General features: G+C 45.4%; 1 protein-coding gene across 1 annotated transcript; it reads right to left on the reverse strand.

Annotated features, from left to right (window-relative positions):
* Positions 1-213: 213 nt before the first annotated feature.
* Positions 214-12,357, reverse strand: LOC143279698 (uncharacterized). Its single transcript, XM_076583804.1, has 2 exons — positions 11,782-12,357; positions 214-781 (listed from the first exon to the last, which is right to left on the reverse strand). Exons 1-2 carry the CDS (start codon positions 12,094-12,096, stop codon positions 353-355), a joined length of 744 nt encoding a protein of 247 aa, XP_076439919.1. The 5' UTR covers positions 12,097-12,357; the 3' UTR covers positions 214-352.
* Between the last annotated feature and the right edge of the window lie 12,643 nt (positions 12,358-25,000).

A 25,000-nucleotide genomic window follows, 5' to 3' on the forward strand; every position in this document is an offset into this window, starting at 1 on the left:
TCAACACACCGGTTCTCTTCCAAAGGACTGGCTGGTTGGGCAGTCATGGTAGAGTTCAACACACCGGTTCTCTTCCCAAGGACAGCGTCTTCCATTCCTCTCCACACACAACCAGGTACTGGGCAAGCGATGCAGGTGGTGATAATCATCCACTGATGCAAGGAATGTTGTCGAAAAGCGCTGTCCACTCTCACGAAAACGAAACGGTGAAGAGAACCAGCGGCGAAGAAGAACTCATGACGGGTTTTGCAGTGAGCGTGAGCGAACGGAATCCAGTTTACCAGAGTCGTCGTTATCTCGGTGATGTCAGGGTTATGATAAATACTGTTAGGTCCCGGCCACAAGCGTCTCACTATACGGACGCCTCCAGCGACGCCTCCTCCTCGCTGCTGCACGACTCGTGGATTCCGGAATCGAAAGAGTCCTGCTCGCCGTGGTACACCTTCACCGCGGACTCTCCCACCAGCACTGTGGACTCTGAACACCGCCTCTCTCCCTTGTGTCCTGTCACGCTGTGCTTCCGACACGACGAGGAGGTGACGACGGTGGAGGAGGAGTCGGAGGAGGTGGTGGTGGTGGCCGTGGTGGTGGCTGGGTGGAGGAAGAGGTCTTCGTCAGACTCGTACATCTCCGTGTCGGAGATGGAGCACTCGCTGTCGTCGAGGTCAGCGGAGGATCTGGAGGTGCTGTAGTAGCGGCGCTGCCACTTGAGGTCTTCTATCGTCTCGTTGAGCGTCAGCAGCTGCTTCATCAGGGACAGGTCCTGGTCCATCAGGGACGACTGCACACAGCCACACATAATAAATCATTAATACAATTATACGCACCATCTGTGTGAGCACACACATCGGATGATTATTATGCGAACAACAATATACATGCAGAGGAAAAAAACCGCAAATAAAGACATTGTGACTCTCTCTGTGTGTGTGTGTGTGTGTGTGTGTGTGTGTGTGTGTGTGTGTGTGTGTGTGTGTGAGTGAGAGAGAGAGAGAGAGAGAATATGTGTGTGCGTGATATAATCAACCAAAATGCTTTTTATGGTCAAGAGTTGTGTTAAGTACTTTTCCAAGAAGAGATAACGATGAGCTTTTCCAAAATGAAAGCGGAAAGTAGACGCCAGTTACCCACGCCTCTCTCTCTCTCTGTGTCTTAGAGAATGGTAGTTTCTCCAAAATCAGTGTGTTATTTCAAGTGATTTCAATCACAGGGACGACGTGTGTGACATACATAGTAGTGGTGCTGGAAACAGCGATGTAGCACTGGCCACACCCACGTCTTAACATCCCATGATGACAACGGTGAAATCCTATCATCAAACGTCAGATGCCATCATCAACCCGCTCACGAAGCTAAACCCTGCAAGCAAGGGTATTACGCAAGGGATGGAGTCCCCTTCCTCACCCCCCTGGGACAACGTACTATTTACGGCAACATGAACGCATGTCCTAGTGCACCGAGACTGACCATCCGGGGCCGGTGACAGATTGGACGGGTCCTCACGCGTGACCACCACGACCCACCACCCGCTCCCCCACAACCCATCCACTCCCCTCTCATCCCGTCCATCGGCACCGGACCCAGGTGTCACGGACATGCTCCAGGGACCAGATTCTGTGACGTCACCACATACCAAGGAGCAAATCAGGGAGCTTTTGAAGTGGCCAAAAATAGAGATGGATGGCCGCCTCTTGAAAGCCCTCCGCTGCACGGAACGTTTCACTCGGTTCGTCACATTACGAGCTTTTCGGGCTTGTTCTGTTTGCCAAGAACAATACATACCTGTACTGTACTGCTCTCTCTCTCTCTCTCTCTCTCTTGTGTTATACTCGTACATTATACATGTATTAAGTATTAACTACATTTATATGCGTACATGTGTGTGTGTGTCTCTTAGAACAACGGCAGATGTGTAAGTCGGTCAAAGTGCTAATATCTTCACCGTTGGAAAATAAAGATTCATTCATTCATTCTCTCTCTCTCTCTCTCTCTCTCTCTCTCTCTCTCTCTGTGTGTGTGTGTGTGTGTGTGTGCTTTGCTTTCTCTTCACTTTGATTCAGTCCCCCACCAATCTCCCGATTTTTACGATTCTTTTAAGTGCAGGTTTAAAGTACTGGCGTTCGGATCTTTTAATTGTTTACCAACTTATTCTGGACTTATAGGTTATGCTTTGTGATCAGTTTTCCGCACACTTGTAACCCTTCTAAACCAGTTCTGTCCGTAACAGAAATACCGATAACGTTTTCAGTTTAGTCCCTTCTTATTATCTTTTTTTTTTAAATTAGCCTTTAATTTGTTTCGTATTTTGCACTTTTGCCATCAACTTCAAACCATGCGACTCCCAAGAGCCTGAGACAGGGTGTTACTACGCAATGAGATTTCCCCTTCACTTTTCCTCTGACCCCCCCCCCCTCCTCCTCACGACCCTCGGATCTGTCACCCGTGACTAAATTCCAGACCAGACAGGAAATCAGCCGGAACCACTTGTGCAGCATCTTCTTCAGCAGGTGCCATTCAAAACCCCCCCGTTCCAGTGAATGGTTGTGGCCAGCCCCAGTCCAGTGACCATCGGTTAACGAAGTGGACAGAAACTGCTGACCCGAGTGGCGACTGTTTGATGGCGGGACATGACGCCGAGGGTGTGAACAGGGTGTTTGGTAATGCTACATCAACCCCTTTCACATCCCGTGAAGACGCTTAATTAACCTCTGCTCCGCCCGGAATGCGCGGCTCTCGGCCTCTTGTCAACATACGGCGACAGATACTTAACCCCAACAGTTTACATCAACCCGTCAGACTCTAATGGCACTTGAGAATTCTTGTCTCAGCTTGGTGACAGGTATTGTCATGCCAGACGTGAAATCCAGACTGTGGTTCTGACTCCCACTTCCCCCCTCCATCCTCATCCTCTGGTTATAAAAGCACACTTTCTTTCTCTTTTCTTCGACGTATTCCAAACAAAATACTTCTGATAAATACATAAGAAAGGAGCAGCTGGATGAAGAACTAAACGAAAGACGGCAAACTTAAAAATTATTCAGTCGTTTAGGCACAAGATAACTCGCAAAACATTATTACACACACAGGTTTGTTTGTCGTTTTGAAATATCTTCATGATTGTGCTGGTGAAAGTGGCTTCATGGAAGAATGCCGACAATCTGGGTTTGTTGTCATCTGAACAGAGTGACAGCAAATTTCAACAAAGGAAAAACTGCTCGTAAACTCTGTGTGTGTGTGTGTGTGTGTGTGTGTGTGTCGTGAATGTGCAGGCGTGGCTGACACATGCTGGTTGGATCAATCACAGCATGGAATGTTGCCCTTAACGGCAGTAACGCGCCAGTATGCTGACAGGTGGTTGTCAAGCACGGGCAAATGGTGTATGCGGCACAACAAACAGGCAGATGGTGTAAGCAAAGAAGAGGCTCTTTGATGTCACAACAGACACACTGAGGGAGCTGCTTGCTAGACACGCAGAATCAAGTCGGAAACCTTCCAATCTCTTTTCGCAAGGACACCAAAATAATGCGAAAGCGTTCAGTGTGTGGTGTGTGCTTTTTTCAGTTTCTTCTGTGTATATTTATCATACATCTTTAATTTGATTTCATTTTATCATCTCCCTCTCTCAGTAAACTATCTTTCTGTGGCGACTGTGAATTTCTAACCACCTTCAATTACATGGGTTTGAGGCCTATTTATTAAACCATTCGGTCTCTCTGTGTCTCAAAAACTAAGCACCACCGCCACCCCCAACTCCGCCCCCCCCCCCTCCCCACCGAGCGAGTGCGCGCGCATGCAAATGAAGTAGGTCAGAGTGCACGGGAAGCTCGTGCTGCACGAGAAGACGACGTCACGGGTTGAGGTGTGTGAGTGACGTGCCGGCGACAGGTGAGAGTTAATTGCTGTCACGCTTCGCCCGCCTTTCCTTCAACGCCCTTCATTCCTCTTCCCTTTTCTCTGCCCGCCTTGTCTTGTCTTGTCTTGTCTTGTCGTCTTGCCCTCAGGGGAGGGAGGACTGTATTATACCGTGCATCTGAACCAGGAGTTTACAGTGATGTGGGTGGGGGCGGAGGCGGGGGGATGAGAGTGAGTGCTGGGGTTTGGGGTGGGGTGGGGTTGAAGGGAGGCGACTGAAAGAGAGAGAGAGAGAGAGAGAGGTGGGGGGGGAAGGGGAGGGGAGAGAGAGAAAGAGTGGAGGCATAAATTGCATTCGTGTGTAGTGTGTGTTTACGCTTGCGTGTGTGTGTGCAATACTATAAATGTGACCTTATAAACGGGATAGTACTTTTTTCTTTCTAAGTCAGGTAACTGACCAAAGCGAACTTGGTGTTGAGGAGAAAAAATAATAAACGCCGGCGCACATCAATCAACCAACCAACTATGAACAAAAAGTATTAGAAATAAATCAATCAAATGGTAAAGGAAGAAGGAAGAGAGACCACGCAAACAAAAACAAAAAAAAAACAACAACAAAAAAACAACAACAAAAAGCCTTGAACATCCTTTTTTTTCCACACAGAGTACAATTTATGACTCAACAACAACAAAACACACACAAAAAAACCCGAAGGTTTCAAACACGCCTACTTCTGTCATCTGCACAAAGTGCCCATAATAATGATAATTAATGCTGGATATATCCTGGTTCGACATGCGTGGAGTTTCATGGCACCCAGCCCAAAATTTCAGCTCTGAGGAAGCGGAGGTCGATAATAGTCACGTATGTACGTCACTAGCTCGTACATCCGCTCCATTCAGGAACAAGGACATCGATTTTTTTTAAAATCATTATTATTGATTTTTTGTTTATGTTTTTACCCCTACCCCGATCACTTTTGTGGTTTTGGAAACGACTGTCGTTAAAAACAACGACAAAAAACAAAACAAACAATAAAGGTGCAAGATAGTGTTTGTGTCGGGAATGTGTGTGTGTGTGTGTGTGTGTGTGTGTGTGTGTGTGTGACATTTACCTTTTACGAATCTGTGATCGACTAATCACAGCGAATTTCCACATATTTATTTTAAAAAAGAATAAGGAACATTGATGTTTTGGAAGTAAAACTCTGTGAGCTTTGAACGCAATGCTGCCATTGAAATTGTTTTAATTCAGAATCCGGTGAATTAGGCTCTTTAAAAATGGTGTGAAGTATATCTGTTGACGAAAACTATTCACCATAACGTAATATTTCACTTTCATTCTGTTTTATTTCAAATATAAAAGCTCGTTTGCACATATGCTTGTTTTCGAACTGTTTTCCAGCTAGGAAAACGAACAAACATTTTATTTACAACAGTGCTGCGTTTTAACAGTATATTGCTGAAGATTTGCGTCATGATTTCACACTGAGTGAGAACGGTGCCATGTCCCGTGCCAAAAAAACAAACAAAACAAAAAACAAAAACCACAGAAATCTTTTTGATAACATATGCATGTCTATTTTATGCCTCTCACGAATGGGCGCCAAATTCATAAATAATACAGCCATTTGCCGGGGCTGAGAGCTCAAACAGGAGCTTGCGCTGGCTCTAACAAAAAGTCCTTTCAACGATGCGTCATGGGTAAGTTGGAAGGATTCCAAAAACCATGTGAAGGGCTGACGACAACACACAGCCACCCCTTTAACTGCTGGTTTCCAATCAGGGTGAGGGGGACAGTGTGCTATGACTCAGGGTACGATCGAATGACGTCTGCGCACCCGGGTTTTTTTTCTGGTTTTGCTTTTGATTTTTCTTTTTTTTTTTAAACTTACTGTCCAGGGTTACTAGACAATACACACGCCATAAAACTTGCTTCGTAACGGCACATGGTATAGAGTAACGTACCCCCCCCCCCCCCTCCGACACCGATCCTCGCAGAGCTCTCTCTGCATGATCAGTCAGGCGCAGTGATTGGGCCAAAGCATATTGGTTAACCGGTTATCAAACCATGCAGCAGTGGGGACTGCTGCGCCTGTCAGGGTTAAGTAAAGTAGCCCTTGTTATGCGTGGTTCGTCTGACAGGAGCGATAAGGTTGTGTGTGCACAGTGGTGAAGGGGTCTTTTGTTGAAAGCGACCCAAACACTTCCCTAACACCCTGTTGCGGGCCCTGGTAACGCCCTGTGATGTCAAGTCCCCGAGGTGCTGCTTTTTGTTTTGTGTTTTGTTTTGTTTTGTTGTCCTTTTTTTTTTTTAAGCCCCAACGTCCATCTCTCCTCTCTTTCCAGTCGACTCGGAGAAACCTAATAGTGAAGCCACAGTCTGAACTAATGGCTGGCGACTGGAAAGTGGTGATTTTGTGACAGCATGTCCACCACGCCCTCCGCTTCTTTCTCTCTCTGTTCCTGGAGAACTGTTACTGACAGCATGCTGTGTTTCTGACCCCCACCCCCACCATCTTTTGCTACAATAATCTCTCTCTCTCTCTCTTTACCTTTATATATCTGTGTATTATCATTTCAGCAAGAAAAACAAGAGATTTTGCTTGCTTTATCCCCGTCCATATTAAATCTCTCTCTCTCTCATTCATGAATGTTGAAACGTATGCAGAGAACATAGTATACAAGATTGCTCCTTAACTTTTTTTTTTTTTTTTAGAGCCGCTGCTCAATACTTCCTCCCCCCCCTCACCCCCCATCCACAACCGCCATCCCCGCCACCCCACTCCCCTCCAACTCCCCACCGCCACTCCCCGCATACACAGAGATGGTTTGAAACCTTTATTAAAGAGCGATTAAGTTTTCACGGCACCGTCACAACCTGGTGACAAAAGTGAAAAACCCACACGGAATACCGCTAAAAGCAAAAACCTCCCTCCCTCCTTATAACCCATACGATAAGACTGGCTGCGTGTGTGTCTTCAAACCTCCTTTAATCTTCCAGCCTTGGCTCCACTACACGGTCCCCTCGTTTACACGTCCCATGCGGAGAAAGAAACTTGTCGTTATCACTGATAAAATCCCACCACGGGGGATTAACCAAGCTTGCGTGAAATACCTGTAGCTGCTATCGCTGAAATGAAGGCGGCGGCGGGTAGGCAATATACCTGTAAATAGCACGCGGGGCCGCTTCCACTGTGACTCTGAAGCCGGGGTGGTTATCAAATTAATGTTTGTTCAACGTGGTTGTGAGACATTTTTGTGATAATGACCAAGGCAAGTTTTTGCTTGGTCCTTCAAGTACCGCGGTTTGCACGTGTTTTTGTGGGTGGTTTTTTTTTTTCGATAGTTTTCCATGCTATGTCCACACACCTGCTCATACTTTCATTCTGTTTTTGTTGTTCGGAGGAAGGAATGTCGACACAGAATGGAACAATGTAAGCACGGGTATGTGTGTGCAATGTGTGTGCATTTTGTGTGTGTGTGTGTGTGTGTGTGTGTTTTGAGTGTGTGTTTGTCTGTGTGTGCGTTTTGAGAGTGTGTATGTGTGTGTGTGTGTGTGTGTGTGTGTGCGCGCGCGCGCGTGTGTGTGTGAAGAATCCACGCAGCCGACCAGCCTATACCACAGCCACCGAGGCACTGCACTTGAAACGTGACGGGGAAACATCAGTGGTGAATTTGATTTTGAAGCTGGAAGTTACACACTCTCCCTTCCCGAGCTCTCCCCCATCCCGTCCCTTTATCCCCATCCCTCTCACATCCTCCCCCCCCCTCTCTCTCTCCACACACACACACACACACACAGGGACGCGCGCGCGCACGACCTAACCCACCGCCACACACATGACCTTTTGCTCCTGCTCGTGCTCACGTCTCGCGGTTGGTTGAAAAATGATGGAAACAAACGTTGTATTGGGGGGGTAAAGAACATGCATCGTGTTGCGTGGATTGGAACCCACGGTCCCTCAATGACCCTGCAGTGCACGTGACTGCCCTCACGCGGACGACGGCAAATAGATTTCAGCAACCATCAGATTTCATAGTCATTACACACACACACACACAGAATATTTAGCCATTTATCTGTGTGTGTGTGTGTGTAACGTAGCGTTGTGACGCCGTCAAGTCTCTTAAACGAATGAGCGGACGTGGGACGCAACACATAAATCTGTCACTTCCTCATCATGGTTGATACTCCTCGCCAGCTTTGATGCACAGAGTCTCTTATCCGTCTACACCAGATGGGAAGCATCTGTCATGATAGCTCCAAATGGGCTGCAGCACGGCAGCTGTCATCAGCACGCTGCCGACAGCAGATAGTTTTAATCTGCTTTAAATTCATCACTTAAGAACTGTCACAATTCATATCCACGGTTATCTTTTAATTTGCTTTAAATTCACCAATCAATAAAAACTATCAAGTTCATATCTACTGCAATCTTGGCTGAACCGATGATACATACTTTGAAACTGCACCTGATCCCTTAATGTTTATTCATCTTGATGTCCTCTGTGCACTGACGTCAGTCCCTCATTTTTAGCCAGACTGACATCAGCCCTCCACCCCCGCCCCACCCCTCTGTTGATAGCTAAAATCTGCAGCAAATTCTGCATACAAAAAGAGAAAAATATATGTCCCCTATAATCAGCGGTGTGCGCAGGATAGATGGCTGTAATCTACGGTAAATTCCTCCACCGACATAAGGTCACAATGACACCACGTGCGCACCTTCTATCATGCCGACAAGGCCCAGCTGGTTATGAACCAGGTCAGAAAACCGCGTGGGTCATTCACAACTCCACAAAGAAGAAAAACCTGAAAACTTTCATCCGCAAATAAAGAAAACGCTGAAAACTTTAACCCGCAAATATACTGTTTACCAGTCAAAACCAATTAAAATAACATGCCGAAAGAAAGAAACCGTTCTTCAACTGGGTTCTGGAATGTGGGGTAGGGGAAACATACGCCAACAGGCATGGTCTTATCGCGTGAACCCGATGTGGAAAGAGATGGGGATGTGGCGTTGATTGTATTTCACAGCTCCCCCATCCCTTTGGCAAGGCAAGCAAACAACCCCCATGAACTGCGTAGATAGCCTGTCGGTGCAGCGAGAGCAGTGATGAGTGAATGAACGTCATCACAGTGTAGTGGTGGAGTCAACGACCGCTTTCAAGCAGTCAGACAGGTTGCAGATGTCTTAATGACGTCACAACAGGAGATTATAACCATACCTAATGCATGCGATTGCGTAAATAATTTGAGTTCTTTACAGTTTAAGAAGAAAGAAAAAAAGGAGGTGGATGGACCAAACTGTCATGCCAGCTGGATGAGTAGCCAGTAGGCCCTGACCAAAGAATACAATAAATAAATGCAGAATGAAATAAACGAATGCATAAATAAAATATTAAGCAGAAAATTCAATTGAAAATCTAAAACTGATAAAAAGTTTCCATTATTTTGGGTTTTTTTCAAAAGCATCTCTCTCTCTCTCTGTCTTTCTCTCTCTCTCTCTCTCTCTAGTCGATCCAGGACTCCACTTCCTCGTCAGACTATCGTAAAATACCCCACACTGAGATGCCGGGACGGCATACAAAGCAGGTATGTGGGGGCGGGGGAGAAGAGGTATGCAGAACACGCGAATCCCCCCCTAACTAAAGCCCCGTTTGTTTGAGAGGGGGAGACAGACAGACTGGATGTTGAAGGGGCGAGGTGTGTCTATCACCACTACGGCCCACGTAGATAGAACGATAGACCCCTGCCATGTGTGGGGGAGCAAGAGGCAACAACAGGGTGGACTATTATGAATCAAAGCCGCTGTAGTAGTGCTGCAGGGTTATTGCTATGGTGGGAGGATGTGTCGTGGTTCTGAGCTGGCCATATGCCATTAATAATTATTGTTTCACTGTCATCATTGTCACTGGTAGAGGAGACTGGTCCTTTCCTTTCCTGAGTTTTAACAGCATGCGTTCTGGGTGTGTACGGAGATTAAAGGGTATTAAGGTGGGGTGGGTGTGTGGGCGTATGTGGGATGTGGGCGAGACTGCTGAGAGAGAGAGAGAGAGAGAGAGAGAGAGAGAATTTCAGTATTGCAAAGCAATTTTTTTCTGGTAAAAAATTTGACATCTTAAACTACAAAAAGTAAAAGTAGTCATCACGTGTATTAAATTCGATGTTGTTGTGGGTCTTCAGATAAGACATTCGCCGCAATCATGCATGGATGTAATGGATTCGCTCGAACTTTTATGGTATTTTATTACATTACGTTTTACTGCCTTTGTTAACTTACATTATCCATTTGCAATTCTGGCTGTTCTCCCCAGGGAGAAGGTGCAACACCAGCTTTAGTTTCCTTTCCTTTCTTTAACATCCGAACATGATCAAAATCCAGGTACTCCATAGTTTACAACATCCTTGAATGAATGCGGCTTAATTCCGCTTAAAGATGGACTACAGATTCATGTTCAATATAACTATAACTATTCTTCATCACCCGAAAACAGATGATCCTTTTGAACTTCACAACAACCAGGACACAAAAATCAAAGTGAACAGTCAAATGTCAACCCTCGGGATACAGAGACCTACGGAATCCACGTGACTCAACTGACCGACCCGGCCCACATCCGTCGTCATCAGAGCGACAGACCCCCAATCCCGGACTGAGGGCCGGAACAGTGTAATGAACTACATCCTCTGGGCCAAAGTACATCCTCTCTGACCAGGAACCGCTGGTGTGTGATGTCGCTGTGTGGCACTGCACGTGCCACTAAGTGGCCCTGCTTTTCTCAATGGCCAAAGTTCTGCGCACGCGAGCGGTATAGGTCTCTAAGAAAAGAACAAGCGCGTGAACAAGCCCCTCAGCCTGTCAAGTACGAGTAAGGGGTGGGGGGAAAAAAAGTAATGCTTGCGCAAGCACGTGCACTTTGACACAGAGCCTGTGCAAATGAACGCACGCAGGGCAAAAAAATAAGTTCGGCATAGAATTTCTGTGCATAGTCTTCGAACCCAAACGTTGTAACCGCAGTAGCAGGAATAGCTGTGGTGCTGGTAGTTGTAGTAGTAGTAATGATAGCAGTAGTGTTAATAGTAATAGCAGTAGTAGTAGTAGCAGTGTAGTAGCAGCAGCGGCAGTAATAATAATGATGATGATGATAATGACGACGTTGGAACAAAGGAGCAAAAACAAAGCACGCGCAACTGAAATAAATCACGATCTGTGTCACATGGCCATCAGTTATGACTGCGGCTTGAACTCTCACTCCAGCCAATCAAACCGTACTGACGACAGTCAGGAAGATTCCTCTTCACTTGCCTGAATGTCTTCCGGCTTCGATGACGGTCACTTAGAAATGTTCATCTGAGTGAAACATTCATTTCTGAAAATGGAGCGTTTCCGGGTTTTCGCAAGGCTGGGTTCATATCTCGACTGATAATCGATGGAATTCATCAGTCCTTAATCCGAGGCATTTAGTTCAGTGTGATCATGATGAGAAGAGAGAGAGAGAGAGAGAGAGAGAGAGAGAGAGAGAGAGAGCAGGGTTAATGATGGCATCAGTTGGCTAAAAACTGAGACGGATCCGGACTGGAGATAACATGATAGGAATGCGAAATTTAACGGGAACATATATCAAAAATATTTTTATGTATACACAAAACGCGCTCGTGCGCGTAAACGTACAAATACATAAACAAAAATAGAACTAGATATACAGGAAACGGACACAAACGGTATCAGAACCACTGAGTCTGCATAGACATGATCGGACACACTGACTAAAAGACTGAGAACAAATCGAAATTCACTGCACACACTGACACACATACACACACACGCAGACACCGTGACACCACACACACACACACACACACACACAACCGCACCAAAATCGAACCATGCAACAAACAGCAATCAACCTTCACAAACTCACCATTTCTGCTCTCAACTTGTCCATCGCCACGTCAATGGAACTCCTCTGCCGTCTGTGGGCTGTGCTGTTGTTGTCGCAGTTACTGCTGGTGGTGGTGATGCTGTTTTGTGACTCGGACGGTCTGTCGTTGTCGTTGGCAGCGGTGCAGCGGTCTGTCTGGTGTGCCTGCTTCTCCCACTTCGTCTTGATGCAGTGAGCTGCCTCCACCCGGGATTTGTAGAATTCCCGGCACGCGTTCGACAGTTCGATGGATTCCGTGTACTTGTCAATGATCTGAGCAGCTGCAAGTTTGTGGTGCACTTCTGTTGTATCCATGCCGACGGCCGTTGTCTGTGTTGAAGAATTTAATAAATTAATATCAACAACGGTACTTTCACTGAAGTCAGAGAAATCGATCTCTAAAGCCGTGCACAAGTTTTGTACTGTTTCCACAAACTGATTAGTAACGTGTACTACTTTTTTTTCAGTCACTGGTCGTAAACTTCTGAGAAATGTTTCTCGTTTTTTTTTTCTCTCTGGTTTTATGTCTCGTGTTCGCACGCCTGTTCGTCGCGCCTGCGTTTTTCTAAATGCTTCGCAACTCTCACCACAACACAATACATGTGGGGCCTCGCTCGCTCGCAGCGCTGTGGTTGGTCCTTTAGTTGGACGAGTCCATTGAGCTCGCGCGCTGGGTGAAAGCACAGTGCTGCCACTAACACGCGTGGGGGAGGAGGGGGGGGCGTGGAAAAAGCAGTACGGGAGCGTCCATTATGAGAAACCAGGTTACGCGAGTAGTGAGATGGGTCAGTGGGGATGTTTAAATACTACCGTGCAGTGTATAATTTTTTGTTGTTGTCGTCATTGATGACGAATGAAAAGAGTATCCAGGTCACTGTACACTGTGTATTATTGTGTCACTATAACAAATATGTGACCTGATTAATTGTCGGGGTTTTACCTACCGTGAAGTGGAAACACTGACAATGAACTCTCTCTCTCTCTCTATCCCCGTGTGTGTGTGTGTGTGTGTGTGTGTGTGTGTGTGTGAATTCTGGTATCGTAAAACACTATGTTTATTGGTGACATAGCTGCCTATTATTGGTTTTATCAAGCGATAATGTGTTTGCACACCTTCATGGGCGCAATGGCCTATACTTGACAAATTTTGCCGTCAGTGTCCGTATCCGTATTCATATCTGTACTCTGTCTGTCTCTGTCTGTCTCTCTGTCTCTGTCTCTGTCTCTCTCTGTCTCTCTCTCTCTCTCTCTCTCTCTCTCTCTCTCTCTCACTCATACACACACACATTGTCCTCTCATTTTTTCGCTTGTTTTTCTTTTCTTTTTTTTTCTTTTTTTACTCTCTCTCACACACACACACACACACACACACACACACACACACACACACATGTTGGCAGCGAAAGCCCAGCATTTATGTTACAGAAAAGTGGCCGAACTTAAACCAATACAATATCAGCATGTTAACACATAACAGGAAAGTGGTAAAAGTAATACAGTATTGTGTTAAAATAAAAGAGCACACGTATAGTACACACACAAACTATTGCCACACGTAAACTGTGAGCTGACTGGTTGGCCCACATTTCTTCTTTTTTTTTCTTCTTTTTTTTGTTTTTGTTGATGAATACATGTGTACCTGTTCGAACGCGAATACGTATCGGTTTGTAAGGCTGAGGGCCGCTCTCAGTCTTTGTCAGTCTGCCTGTCTGTCTATCTGTCTTTCTTATCTACAGACCCGCCCGCGCCCCTATGTGTGTGTGTGTGTGTGTGTGTGTGTGTGTGTGTGTGTGTGTGTGTGTGCGCGTGCAACCCACTTCGTCCTCTATTCATCATCGTCTCTACTTCTTCCCTTTCATTTGTCCAGTTTGGAATTTTTACTACGGCTACTACTACTCCTACTCCTGATACTACTACCACCACCACCACCGCCATTACTACTACTATATACTTATAATGATAACAATATTGATTACAATCAAACATTTCAAACGCGCACCTCTCCAGTGTGATTCAGAGCTCGATGCGCTTCGCATTGATTGATTGTTTTATTATTGTAATTATTATCGCAGTTTGTCGATTTGGTTTATAGTCCTCCTCCTCCTCATCATCATCTTCATCATTTCTTCAGATTTACTGACGTTAAAACGAGTAAAAAAAGACTTATTTTCGAAATAAAAGAAATGTTGAAAAAAGTTCGCTGTCATAGATATGTGGGTGTTGGGGAGGGGGTGGAAGATCTTACGTAGATTATATACATCTATCCATCTATCTACTTTTTTCACGAACAGAATAAAATACAAACTGATCCATCCTGGCTGACCGAGATATATATACACTGCTGTATGAAACCAAACGAGAAATCAGTGGTCAGTGTAGCGACGGATGTGGGTCATCAATTACTAAGACCACGTGCTGTGTCGGTCAGTTCATGCACTCGTTGTGTGACACGATGGACAGTGGTCCAAATAATGGATCACTGTACTGGCAGGTGGAATGTCCGTCCGCTTAAGCCACGCCACGTGCGTTCGAGGCAATGGCATCCAATCTGTCATTCGTTCGTCAGTTCACCACTGACTAGCTCTTTCCTTCATGATATCAGTCAACCGCCTTTTGAATGTCTTCACCTTCTCTGTCCGGTACAAAACTGATGGTTGAAGATCTAGGTGAAGGGTGCCGTGTATACAGGTGTCTTGGCGGTGAAACCAGGTGGTTATGGTTTTTGTGCCAAAAGAGGAGAACAAAAATTCGTTGGTGGAAAATTGGAGTGCTTTGTCATTATCATTATTGTTGTTATTATCATTATAATAAAAAAATGTACATTTCTCTCTAAGAGCTCAGGGCGCTTTACATGAAAGAAAAAAATATTACAAGTTACATAAAACATTCATGACCACTCTTTCTCAAAACACCCTTCCCCCATCCCCCCCCCCCCCCCCCCCCCCCCGCACACACACTCTCTCCCTTTCCCACTCTACATACATCCAAAGTGAGCTGACATGGGTGGTGTTGGAGAACAAAGAAGCTGAGAGTACTTATAGATAGGTTTTAAAAAGATGAGGTTTTTTTTAGTAATGAGCGAAAAGCAGAAATAGAATCAGATGCACGGATATATGAGGAAGGTTGTTCCAAAATGTGAGAAGCAGCAAAGAAGAAAGAACGTTCACCAAAGGTTCTTGAATTGACACAAGAAGTTTAAAAAGGTACCAGTCAGAGGAAGAGCGGAGATTTCTTGCGGGAGTGTAAACACTGATAAGGCCAGAAAAAAACATGGAGGTCCTGCGGAGTGGAAAGCAGAACAGCAGAGACGAGCAACATTGTATTTAATTCTCGCTTCAGTGGGGAGCCAATGTGGAGTGCGGAGGTGAGGAGCAATGTGATCAGTACGTGGGGATCAGTGCGTAGGCAGCATTGTTTTGAAGTTTTTGAATTCGCTGAAGAATAATATCATTATTATTTCTTTTTTGTTGCTGTTGCTTTTTTGGCTGGGGGGAGGGGGAGGGGGATGCGAAGATTGTTTCGATTGTGTGTGTGTGTGTGTGTGTGTGTGTGTGTGTGTGTGTGTGTGTTGATGGGGGATAAACACAGGGAATGAGAGACAAACAGACAGACAGGCAGACAGAGACAGAAAGATAAAACAACAAAATAAGTTGCCTTTAGTTCCTCCTCAAAATGCGGTTGTTGTTGTTTTGTTATTGTTTTTTCTTCGTGTTTTGTTGTTGTTGTTGTTGTTGTTTTCTGTAACTACATGCTTCTTATACTAGACTTCAGATATTTAGTCATTTTGTTATTCATGCTCCCCGGGAGTCCGAAAACAAATGCGTCTGATGAATCAGAATGATTCCATGTGATTGTCCTCTCTGTCCTTAGTGTTCATAGTGATACTGTGTGATGGAGGTTGGCAGGTGGATGTCTGCTTCACAGCGTGGTGGCCGCGAGGGATTGGTGTGGGGGTGGGGGTAGTGGTGGATTGGGGGGTAAGTGGTGTGTGTGTGTGTGGGGGGGGGCGGCTAAGGGAGGTAAGAGGGAGGTTTTGTTCCGTGTGTGTGTGTGTGTGTGTGTGTGTGTTGTTAGTGTGGCTTTGTGTCAGGTGTGGCGTCATTGTTAGGGCCAGACAAGTGGGACATACCTGACATGCTTCTGACTCCGTTAATGGCTCCACTCTCTCACTCTCTCGGGATTTGTCTGTTTGTTTGTCTCTCATGCACACAAACCCTGCACATACTCACGCACGCAGTTATGCATACACACACACACACACACACACACACACACACATTACACGTATAGGCGCGTACTCACGCATAGGTACGTCAGTACGCACGCATACATACACATATATGCGCACGCGCACTCTGTCTGACACACACACACGTGCACACGCGCACACACACACATACACACACACACGCGCGCGCGCGCGCACACACACACACATACACACAAATACACACACACAGGCGCGGGATGCAACTTTACCTGCGATTACACACATTCTTGTAAATTGGTTTATCTTCTTTCCGTCATGCAGTTCCCCAGAAATAGTACCATTCCTTTGACATGTTTGTCAAGGAAAGTTAAATGATCCAGGAATTTACACACACACACACACACACACACACATATATATATATATATAAACACACATACACAAACACATACACACGCATACACACACACGTACACATACAAACACACACATAAACACACACACACACACACACACACACACACACACACACACACACATACATACAGAGAGAGAGAGAGAGAGAGAGACCGACAGACGGACAGATGGACAGACAGACAAAGACAGCCGAGAAAGAAAGAGAGACTTTACACTTGAATGAATTATTGTCATCGCCAAAAAATGTCTTTTGACAAGAGAGATAAAAGACTGACAGACACAGCGGCAGAGGCAGAACCAGAAAAACTGAAACATTTCAAGAATTCTTCTGAAGATGAACACCCACGTTGCCCGACACAGAACCTCACTAATATTTCTGTAAAGAATCACACGGCTTCAGTAGTTCCCAAAAGACTGGTCCATTGCAATGTTAACGCTTGACCGAAGACCACACTGACCTTCCTTGGCAAAGCAACAATGTCGTGGAAGGGTCATCCATTCACACCACCGGTGCGTACGTGCCGAAGTCCAGGCTATCCCCCCACTGACCACAACAGTGGACAACGCTTGTCCAATCTATTCATTATCCACCTGTTATCCAATGCTGTCCAATTACATCGTCTCAAAGTCGCGCCAGGAATGCCAATGTTGTTGTCTCTTGATTCAGTCTATGGTTGAAACGCCCAATCAGCTGAAGGAGATTACGTTGCTGATCCTCGGTGATTGGTCCTGTCAGGGGTGGCGCGACGACGTGTAAGCCAATGAAGGGAGAGCGTGACACAGGCGGAAGACTGTCGTCTGTTGGTGGACACAGGTCTGAGCTTATGGGGTTTAAACTGGGAGGTGTTCGTGTTGGTTCGTTTTGTTTAGGGTCTGTTCAGGACGTGGTGCTCAGTTGTGGAATGTTTGTGTGTCAGTGACGGTGTTAAATACATGTATATGTAGCCTAATTTCACTTAGGCTCCATATAAAGAAACATTTGTCAAATTTTTACACTTGATACCTTGAAAGAAGAAGAAAACCTGCTCTAAGATGGTTATCATCTTATTATGATTTTTTTTTTTACTTTTACATTAGAACGTGTGATAGTTTGTATGTTGCGTCTGGATATAATTATGTCGGTAAGTAACGAGAGTACGACTGATTTACACACACACACACACACACACACAAATACGCGCGCGCGCGCGCGCGCACTCCACTGTGCGTGCGTGCGCGCGCGCGCGCGTGTGTGTGTGTGTGTGTGTAAATCGTACTCTCTTTACTTACTGACATCGCATTCCCTCTCAAACCCTGTCCCTCTTTGCGCATTATTTGAAACGTATGAAATTCAAACCAGGCTACACCTGTATTTCTTCTTGTATTGGAAATGAATGAGATTAATGTCTGCATTTAACATTAGTTCGATTATCGCAAAACTTGCCTAGAGATCTCGAGGGTTTTTGTAGATTATCCAACCCCCCACCCCCTTACACACACACACACACACACACACACACACACACACACATATATATATATATATATATATGCATAGATAGATATAGATATATTCTTTTACGTACGTGTTTTCCTATTTATTAAGAAAGCGGCATTTGTGACGAAGTATAGTAGCTGTTACATTTTCTTATGAATAATAACCCAACCAGCGGCTGTGACGAAGATGCATAACATGGACACATACATACGAGGGGTTGGGTTGGAGGGCAGGGGGGGTGGGGGTGGGGGGTCAGGGGGGGGGTCCGAGGGGGGCGGGGGGGGGGGGGCTAGATGTAGGGAGCAAGGGGGTGGGGGGTAGTAGGACAATGTTCCAGGTCATTTAAGACGCATCGCGAGAAGCCCTTTCCTTAGCAGAAACTCGGGTTGCAACAAGTGAGACTTTGCCGGGTGATGAAAGCGAGGCTTTATCTGACACGACTCGCAGTCACACTGATTTAGCGGCAACATTCTCCCCAGACCGAGGCTATGACGTCACCAACAGAGAGGGGACAGGGCAGGGTTAGTGGGGGTGTGAGGAAGGCAATGACCTTACCTTGACTTTTCGTGAAACCGAGGATAAGGCATTTTTTCAATTGTTCAAGACAGTATCAAAATGCGAAAAAAAGCACTTAGTTTCAAATGTGAAAGAGGGATTTGCCTCTCCCCTTATTATGTTTTCAAGATGCTGTTTCGACGAGTTGTCTGTCGAGACTGAAAACAGTACTGGCAGAAGCAAACGTAAATAAAAATTAATACGCACGTGTGCGTACGCGTGGTGGTGTTTGGGGTCGTGTGTGTGTGTGTGTGTGTGTCTGTGTCTGTGTCTGTGTCTGTGAGCATGCGCGCGTGCGCACTTTCTTCCTTCTTATCATGTTTGTCTGTTTTGACTGTAGACTAACAAGGTCAGACTGAAAAAAAAAAAACAAAAAAAAAAAAAAAAAAAAAAAAAAAAAAAAGAAGAAGAAAAACACACAAAAAACCGCCATACTTTGAAATATCACAATATCAAGAAGGAATAAGTGTATTTTTGCTCCTGATACGACAAAGGGACATAATTCATATCAAATCAAGTGATGAAGAGTACATGTTTGCAGAGCGTATTCCGTTTGATATTTCTCTTCGCATCGCCTCGTTCGTATTTCCCAATCAGATGAAGATCTCAGTCCTTGAGAAATAGCGTTCTGGAGTCTGCCTAGGACCCCCATCACCCCCGCACCCCCCCCCCCCCCCACCCCCCCATCTCTCTCTCTCTTTCGTTCTTTTTTCATTATCGTCATCGTCATCATCATCACCATTAACATCATCATCATCATCATCATCTCTCTCTCTCTCTCTCTCTCTCTCTCTCTCTCTCTGTCTTTCTGTCTCTGTCTCTCTCTCGCTACACTACAGCCATGTATATCCATATACATTTTCTCATGAATGCAAATAAGATGATTATGTACCTCCTGTAAATGTTTACTGTGTATTTGAGTGTGTTTGAATGTCATATTTGTATTTCTATAACCTTCTTTTTTGTGTGTGTGTGTACGTGTGAATGTTATGATTTCATTTCTTTTTGCGCCGAGGGCTGGATGTAAAAAAGCATATGCATGCTTATTCCACTTCCCTTAGTTCGCCGGGTCCGTTCGTTCGTTTGTTTCCCTCCCTCTCTGTCTCTGTCTGTCTGTCTGTCTCTCTCTCTCTCTCTGTCTCTCTGTCTGTCTTTATGTGTTCGTGTTCTCATGTGGACAGGCTGGTGGCCTTTGCGTTAAACTTCCTACGCTCCTGCGTTCTCTCTCTCTCTCTCTCCCTATCTCTCTCTTTCTCTCTCTCTCTCTCTCTCTCTCTCTCTTTTGCTCCCTGTCATTCTTTGTCAGCTCTCTTATTCTTTCTTTCTTTCGTTCTTTTTTTCGTCCCCATCCATTTTTTTCTTTTAGTTTTTTTTTTCTTCTTGTCCCCATCCTTTTATTTCCTTCTTGCCTTTTCAGTTCCATAAATTTTACCAGCGTTGCGCAGCACGTGCCCCCGCGTGACTCAGCCGTTGCAACCGAGCGTGTCGCTTCATAAAGTGTAAGGGAAACCGGATTAAACCAGTTAATCACGAGCAGTGAAGCCAACCAAGGGCAGACAAACAGTCGGCTGTGTTTGTGGGGGTCCGCGGGGACAGATAAATAAAAGTGGAGGCAGTGTGACAGCTTACAACTGCATTACTCAGCCTGCCTTGTCTTCTTTTCTTTTTTAATCATTCTTCTTCTTCTTCTTCTGAATTAAAAAAAAAAAAAATCTGATTCTACATCTACTACCTTCTTGAAATAAAATCCGTTTCGCTTCGTTTCATCATGATCATGATCAAGATCATCATCATCTTCTTCTTCTTTTTCTTCTTCTTCTTTTTCTCCTTTTCTTCTTCTTTCTTTTTTTTTTTTTTTTTTTTTGAAAATAATTTTCACCGCCGTCTTGATATTATTATCACCATAATCATATTTAGGAATCCATAACCATCATCCATGTTATTGCTTTGTGTGAATTTCGACAATAACCGATATAGAAATGGATATATCCAGAAAGGACCTCAAAATATGCTTCAAACCGCGACGTCATTTTACCGGGCTGAGGGACCTGACAGGATCGGCACTAAATAAACTATCGCTCAGCCTGGCATTGCAACTAGTCCACCGCAACAGAATAAGCAGGTGTCGAATCAGAACAGGCACCACTGAACATCACCGGAACCACTTAGCAGCAGTGCAGAGTCTCCTCTGGTGTGTGGCCTTCTGGCGACCTAACATTGATAACTCCCTGTGGAGTGCTGGCACAAGGTGTGTAGCAGCAGAACGAAAGATGTTGCTGAGTGTGGAAGGTTCTGACTGAGCTGGCGTAACGATAAGGACACTAAAAAGGTGCGGGAGTTGAGGTAACAGCTATAGGCGCGATAGCTGAGTGGTTAAAGCACTAGCTGTTCAGGCTGGAGGTCGTACGGGTTTTGATCCCAGTATCAGTACCTGATGGACGAAGAGTGGAGATCGGTTTGTCCGATCCCCCAGGTCAACACTCAAGCACATAAACATACCTGCTGGTGCACTTCGCCCCGCCACCCTTCCACCTCCACACTCCCACACCCCGGCCCCACTCCCCCCTTCGAATGAACATCATGCAGAAGATCAAATACGGACGTAATGGAAACACGAACATACCCAGCATGCACGCGCCCGAAGACGCAGTTGGGTTAAAGGTCAAATTCCCTATAGCGTTTTACAGCCAAGGGGCCAGCAGTGTGCTCTGTATCAGGGGCTCAGCATTGGAAGGCAGGGGCCATAGGGCCAGTAGTGACTCAATGTTCTCTGTATCTGGGGCTCAGCATTGGAAGACAGGGGCCATAGGGCCAGCAGTGACTCAGTGTTCTCTGTATCTGGGGCTCAGCATTGGAAGACAGGGGCCATAGGGTCAGTAGTGACTCAGTGTTCTCTGTAACTGGGGCTCAGCATTGGCAGACAGGAGCCATAGGGCCAGCAGTGACTCAGTGTTCTCTGTATCTGGGGCTCAGCATTGGAAGACAGGGGCCATAGGGCCAGTAGTGACTCAGTGTTCTCTGTATCTGGGGCTCAGCATTGGAAGACAGGGGCCATAGGGCCAGTAGTGACTCAGTGTTCTCTGTATCTGGGGCTCAGCATTGGAAGACAGGGGCCATAGGGCCAGTAGTTACTCAGTGTGCTCTGTATCAGGGGCTCAGCACTGGAAGACAGGGACCATAGGGTCAGTAGTGACTCAGTGTTCTCTGTAACTGGGGCTCAGCATTGGAAGACAGGGGCCATAGGGCCAGTAGTGACTCAGTGTTCTCTGTATCCGGGGCTCAGCATTGGAAGGCAGTGGCCATAGGGCCAGTAGTGACTCAGTGTTGTGACTCTGTATCTGGGGCTCAGCATTTGAAGGTAGAGGCCCAATCCTCTCCTTCCTGACTGGCGAGCAAGAAACTCGCACATATAAAAAGCCCACTCAGAGAGATTCGTTTGACAGTACCAACGCCTTGACCACATCACACCCTCATGGATAAGACCACGGCCATGAACAACTTGACCTTAAGGCTCATTGCCGATGGGTCGTTAAACTCAACTCTACCAGATTCCGGTGTGAATGTAGGACTAGAAGCAGCCCACAAGACAATACACGACGTGTTTATTTCCGAAACCCCGTTGGGGCACATGAAAATGTTACATATTTCATTAACTTAAACAAATATCAATTACATTTGGTATTGTGCTCTACTTTTTTGACTCACTTGTGTAAACAAAGTGAGTCTATGTTTTAACCCGGTGTTCGGTTGTCTGTGTGTGTGTGTGTGTGTGTGTGTGTGTGTGTGTGTGTGTGTGTGTGTGTGTGTGTGTCCGTGTGTCTGTGTGGCCGTGGTAAACTTTAACATTGACATTTTCTCTGCAAATACTTTGTCAGTTGACACCAAATTTCGCATAAAAATAGGAAAAATTCAGTTCTTTCCAGTCATCTTGTTTAAAACAATATTGCACCTCTGGGATGGGCAGAAATTTTTTTTTTAAAAAGCCTAATTATATGCAAACTGCATTTACTGCTATATTTATATTTTTTGTATTCTCTAAACTTGGCACTTTGACCTCTTATTCTGAGACAACAACTAGAGGAGTCATTATTATCATTTTTTGTTCAAACAGGAACTTCTTTTGCTAAGCATGGAATTTTTATTTATTTTGCAAACGTTTTGGTGCAGATAGTAAACAAGGGAAATTACTCTGTAATTAATGCTAGGGGAGTTAATTTGCTTTAAACTGATCTTTCTCATCTTAAACATTACATTTTGAAATTATACTCAATACATAAAAAGCTTGGATTTAAAAATTTTTTTTATCACAAGTGAGTCTTGAAGGCATTGCCTCTCTTGTTTTCTTTTGGTTTTCTTTCTCTTTTTCTTAACAGTGGCCATACCAACTGTCAGGTGAAGACATACATTTCTGAACCCAGAGGAAGGGAGAAGATGAGGCAGCAGCAGCACCAGCAACAATAACAACAACATCATGAAAGGGGGAACATGAATAATGGAAAGGCAGGCAGGTGGGGGTGCGGAGGGGGGATGGGGGGCGCGGGGGGGTGGGGGGGGGGGGGTAAACTGAAGCGGCGATGTGGAGAATACTAAGCGGCGAGCTGACAGTTGAAGTTCTCTGTCTGCTGTCCTGACACTTCTTTCTGCACCTGCCAGTGTTGCTGATGAGTGTTGTCGTCAACCGGTTGTTCACCTCACGTTGACGTCAGAGAAGGTCACTGAAACCCCCGCCCAGTCCTCCCGTTTCGCCATCCCCTCCCCCCCTCCATCCCCCTCACCGTCCCCTCCCCCCTCCCCCCCCCCCCCCCAAAAAAAAAAGACAAAGAAAAAAAAAAGTCGTAAATATTCACAAGTTCCTGACCCAGATAAACACAGGGCGATGGATGGGCGGGAGGGTGGAAGAAATAAGGAAAAACTGCATTGCCTTTGAAATGTCTTTATAAGGTTATGCGAGGAAAACGGTTTACTTAAAATACAAGTGTGTTTGTGTGTGTGTGTGTGTGTGTGTGTGTGTGTGTGTGTGTGTGTGTGTGCAATCCAATAGGAGATTTATCATAATTGTTTGACATTATCATTTCCCACCATTTTGTTTTTGTTCCTTTTTTTTCTCCAACGTTTACACAGACAAACAGACAGACACAGATACACACACACACACACACACACACACACACCTATTTAACATCGGTTTGTGTTTGTGGGCGAGTTATGGATTTTGTTTTTTGTTGTTGTTTTTTTGTTTGTTTGTTTGGTTTTGTTTTTTTTTGGGGGGTGGGGGGTGGGGTGGGATTTGGAGGGTTGGGGGCTGACAGTTACTTAACATGAGTGTAATATATGACCGGGTTGAGTTGTTGGGTATTGGACGGACGGACACATTTCTTTAGGACATAGATTGTGATCATTATTTACGTTGTTTTGCTTATTGTGTTACTTTTTGTGAGATTCGCCACAGTGCAGTGCCACATTTCCCCCTCCCCCCCATGTTTTTTTCGTCCACAAGTGTATTTGTTTCGCCGTCAAAGTTTTTTTTTTTTCTACATACTTTTGCCAGGTACAACCTTTTTGTAGCCGCGTTGGTGGGTTTTTTTTTTCTCCTCTCTAAGTGTTTTTTTTTTCTACATACTTTTGCCAGGTGCAACCTTTTTGTTGCCGCGTTGGTGCTTTTTGTTGTTGTTGTTGTTGTTTCTATCACTCTCTCTCTCTCTCTTTCTCTCTCTCTCTCTGTGTGTGTGTGTGTGTGTGTGTGTGTGTGTGTGTGTGTGTGTTATGGTGAATGAATACTGCACGCAGCACCTCGGTTTTTCATCTCATCCGAAAGACACTTGGCCAGAGTGGGACAGAGGACCATGGGGGTGAGGCCGGACGGTAGAGGACGTTTGGCAGGCTTGTTGTCACAGACCAACTTCATGTCGCAGCTGGACAGAAGAGAAGAAAGGTTGTGTGCGGGACATTGACCAACGAAAACAACTCCAGGACCTAAGAGTCCTGAGGTCTTATGTTTATTTGTTTGTTTGTTTGTTTGTTTTCCCTTTCCAGGAACCAGTTTACGTAAATGACAGACATTTCTCTTCGTGTCAGAAACGACGGCTGTTCGCAACTTGCGACTTTCCCGTCGAGTTAACACTCCCATATACAACCGTTTTCTTTATTTACACTTATTTATTCCCAAAAACAATTTGATCGTGTCATTGGATTGTTGTTTTTGTTTTTAATCCCACGGGAATTGAAAATATCCTTTTCTTATTATATCCTGCAGCTATGATATGCACTGTGTCACACGCCCGGACAATAATGAACAGTTTTCTCTATGGGGATTCAGTCACATGTTTTCATTTGCACTCGAGGTCTGGGATTTAGGGCGTGAGGGAGAGAGGGGTACGGAAGGGAGGGGGGAGGGGGGTGGGGGGGGGGTGTCGGAATTAGTCTGCCTGTCTCTCTATCGTGGTCAACTTATTTTAACCGTCCCAGCGGAAAGATAACAGACAGACAAATCGTTGTGGATTTTAGGAGATGCTATGGCAGAATCGGTTAACTCTTAAGCCTTTTAGAACAGAAGGAATGGA

This window comes from Babylonia areolata, chromosome 3, assembly GCF_041734735.1.
Source record: "Babylonia areolata isolate BAREFJ2019XMU chromosome 3, ASM4173473v1, whole genome shotgun sequence".
In the NCBI taxonomy this organism is placed as follows: Eukaryota; Metazoa; Mollusca; class Gastropoda; order Neogastropoda; family Buccinidae; genus Babylonia; species Babylonia areolata.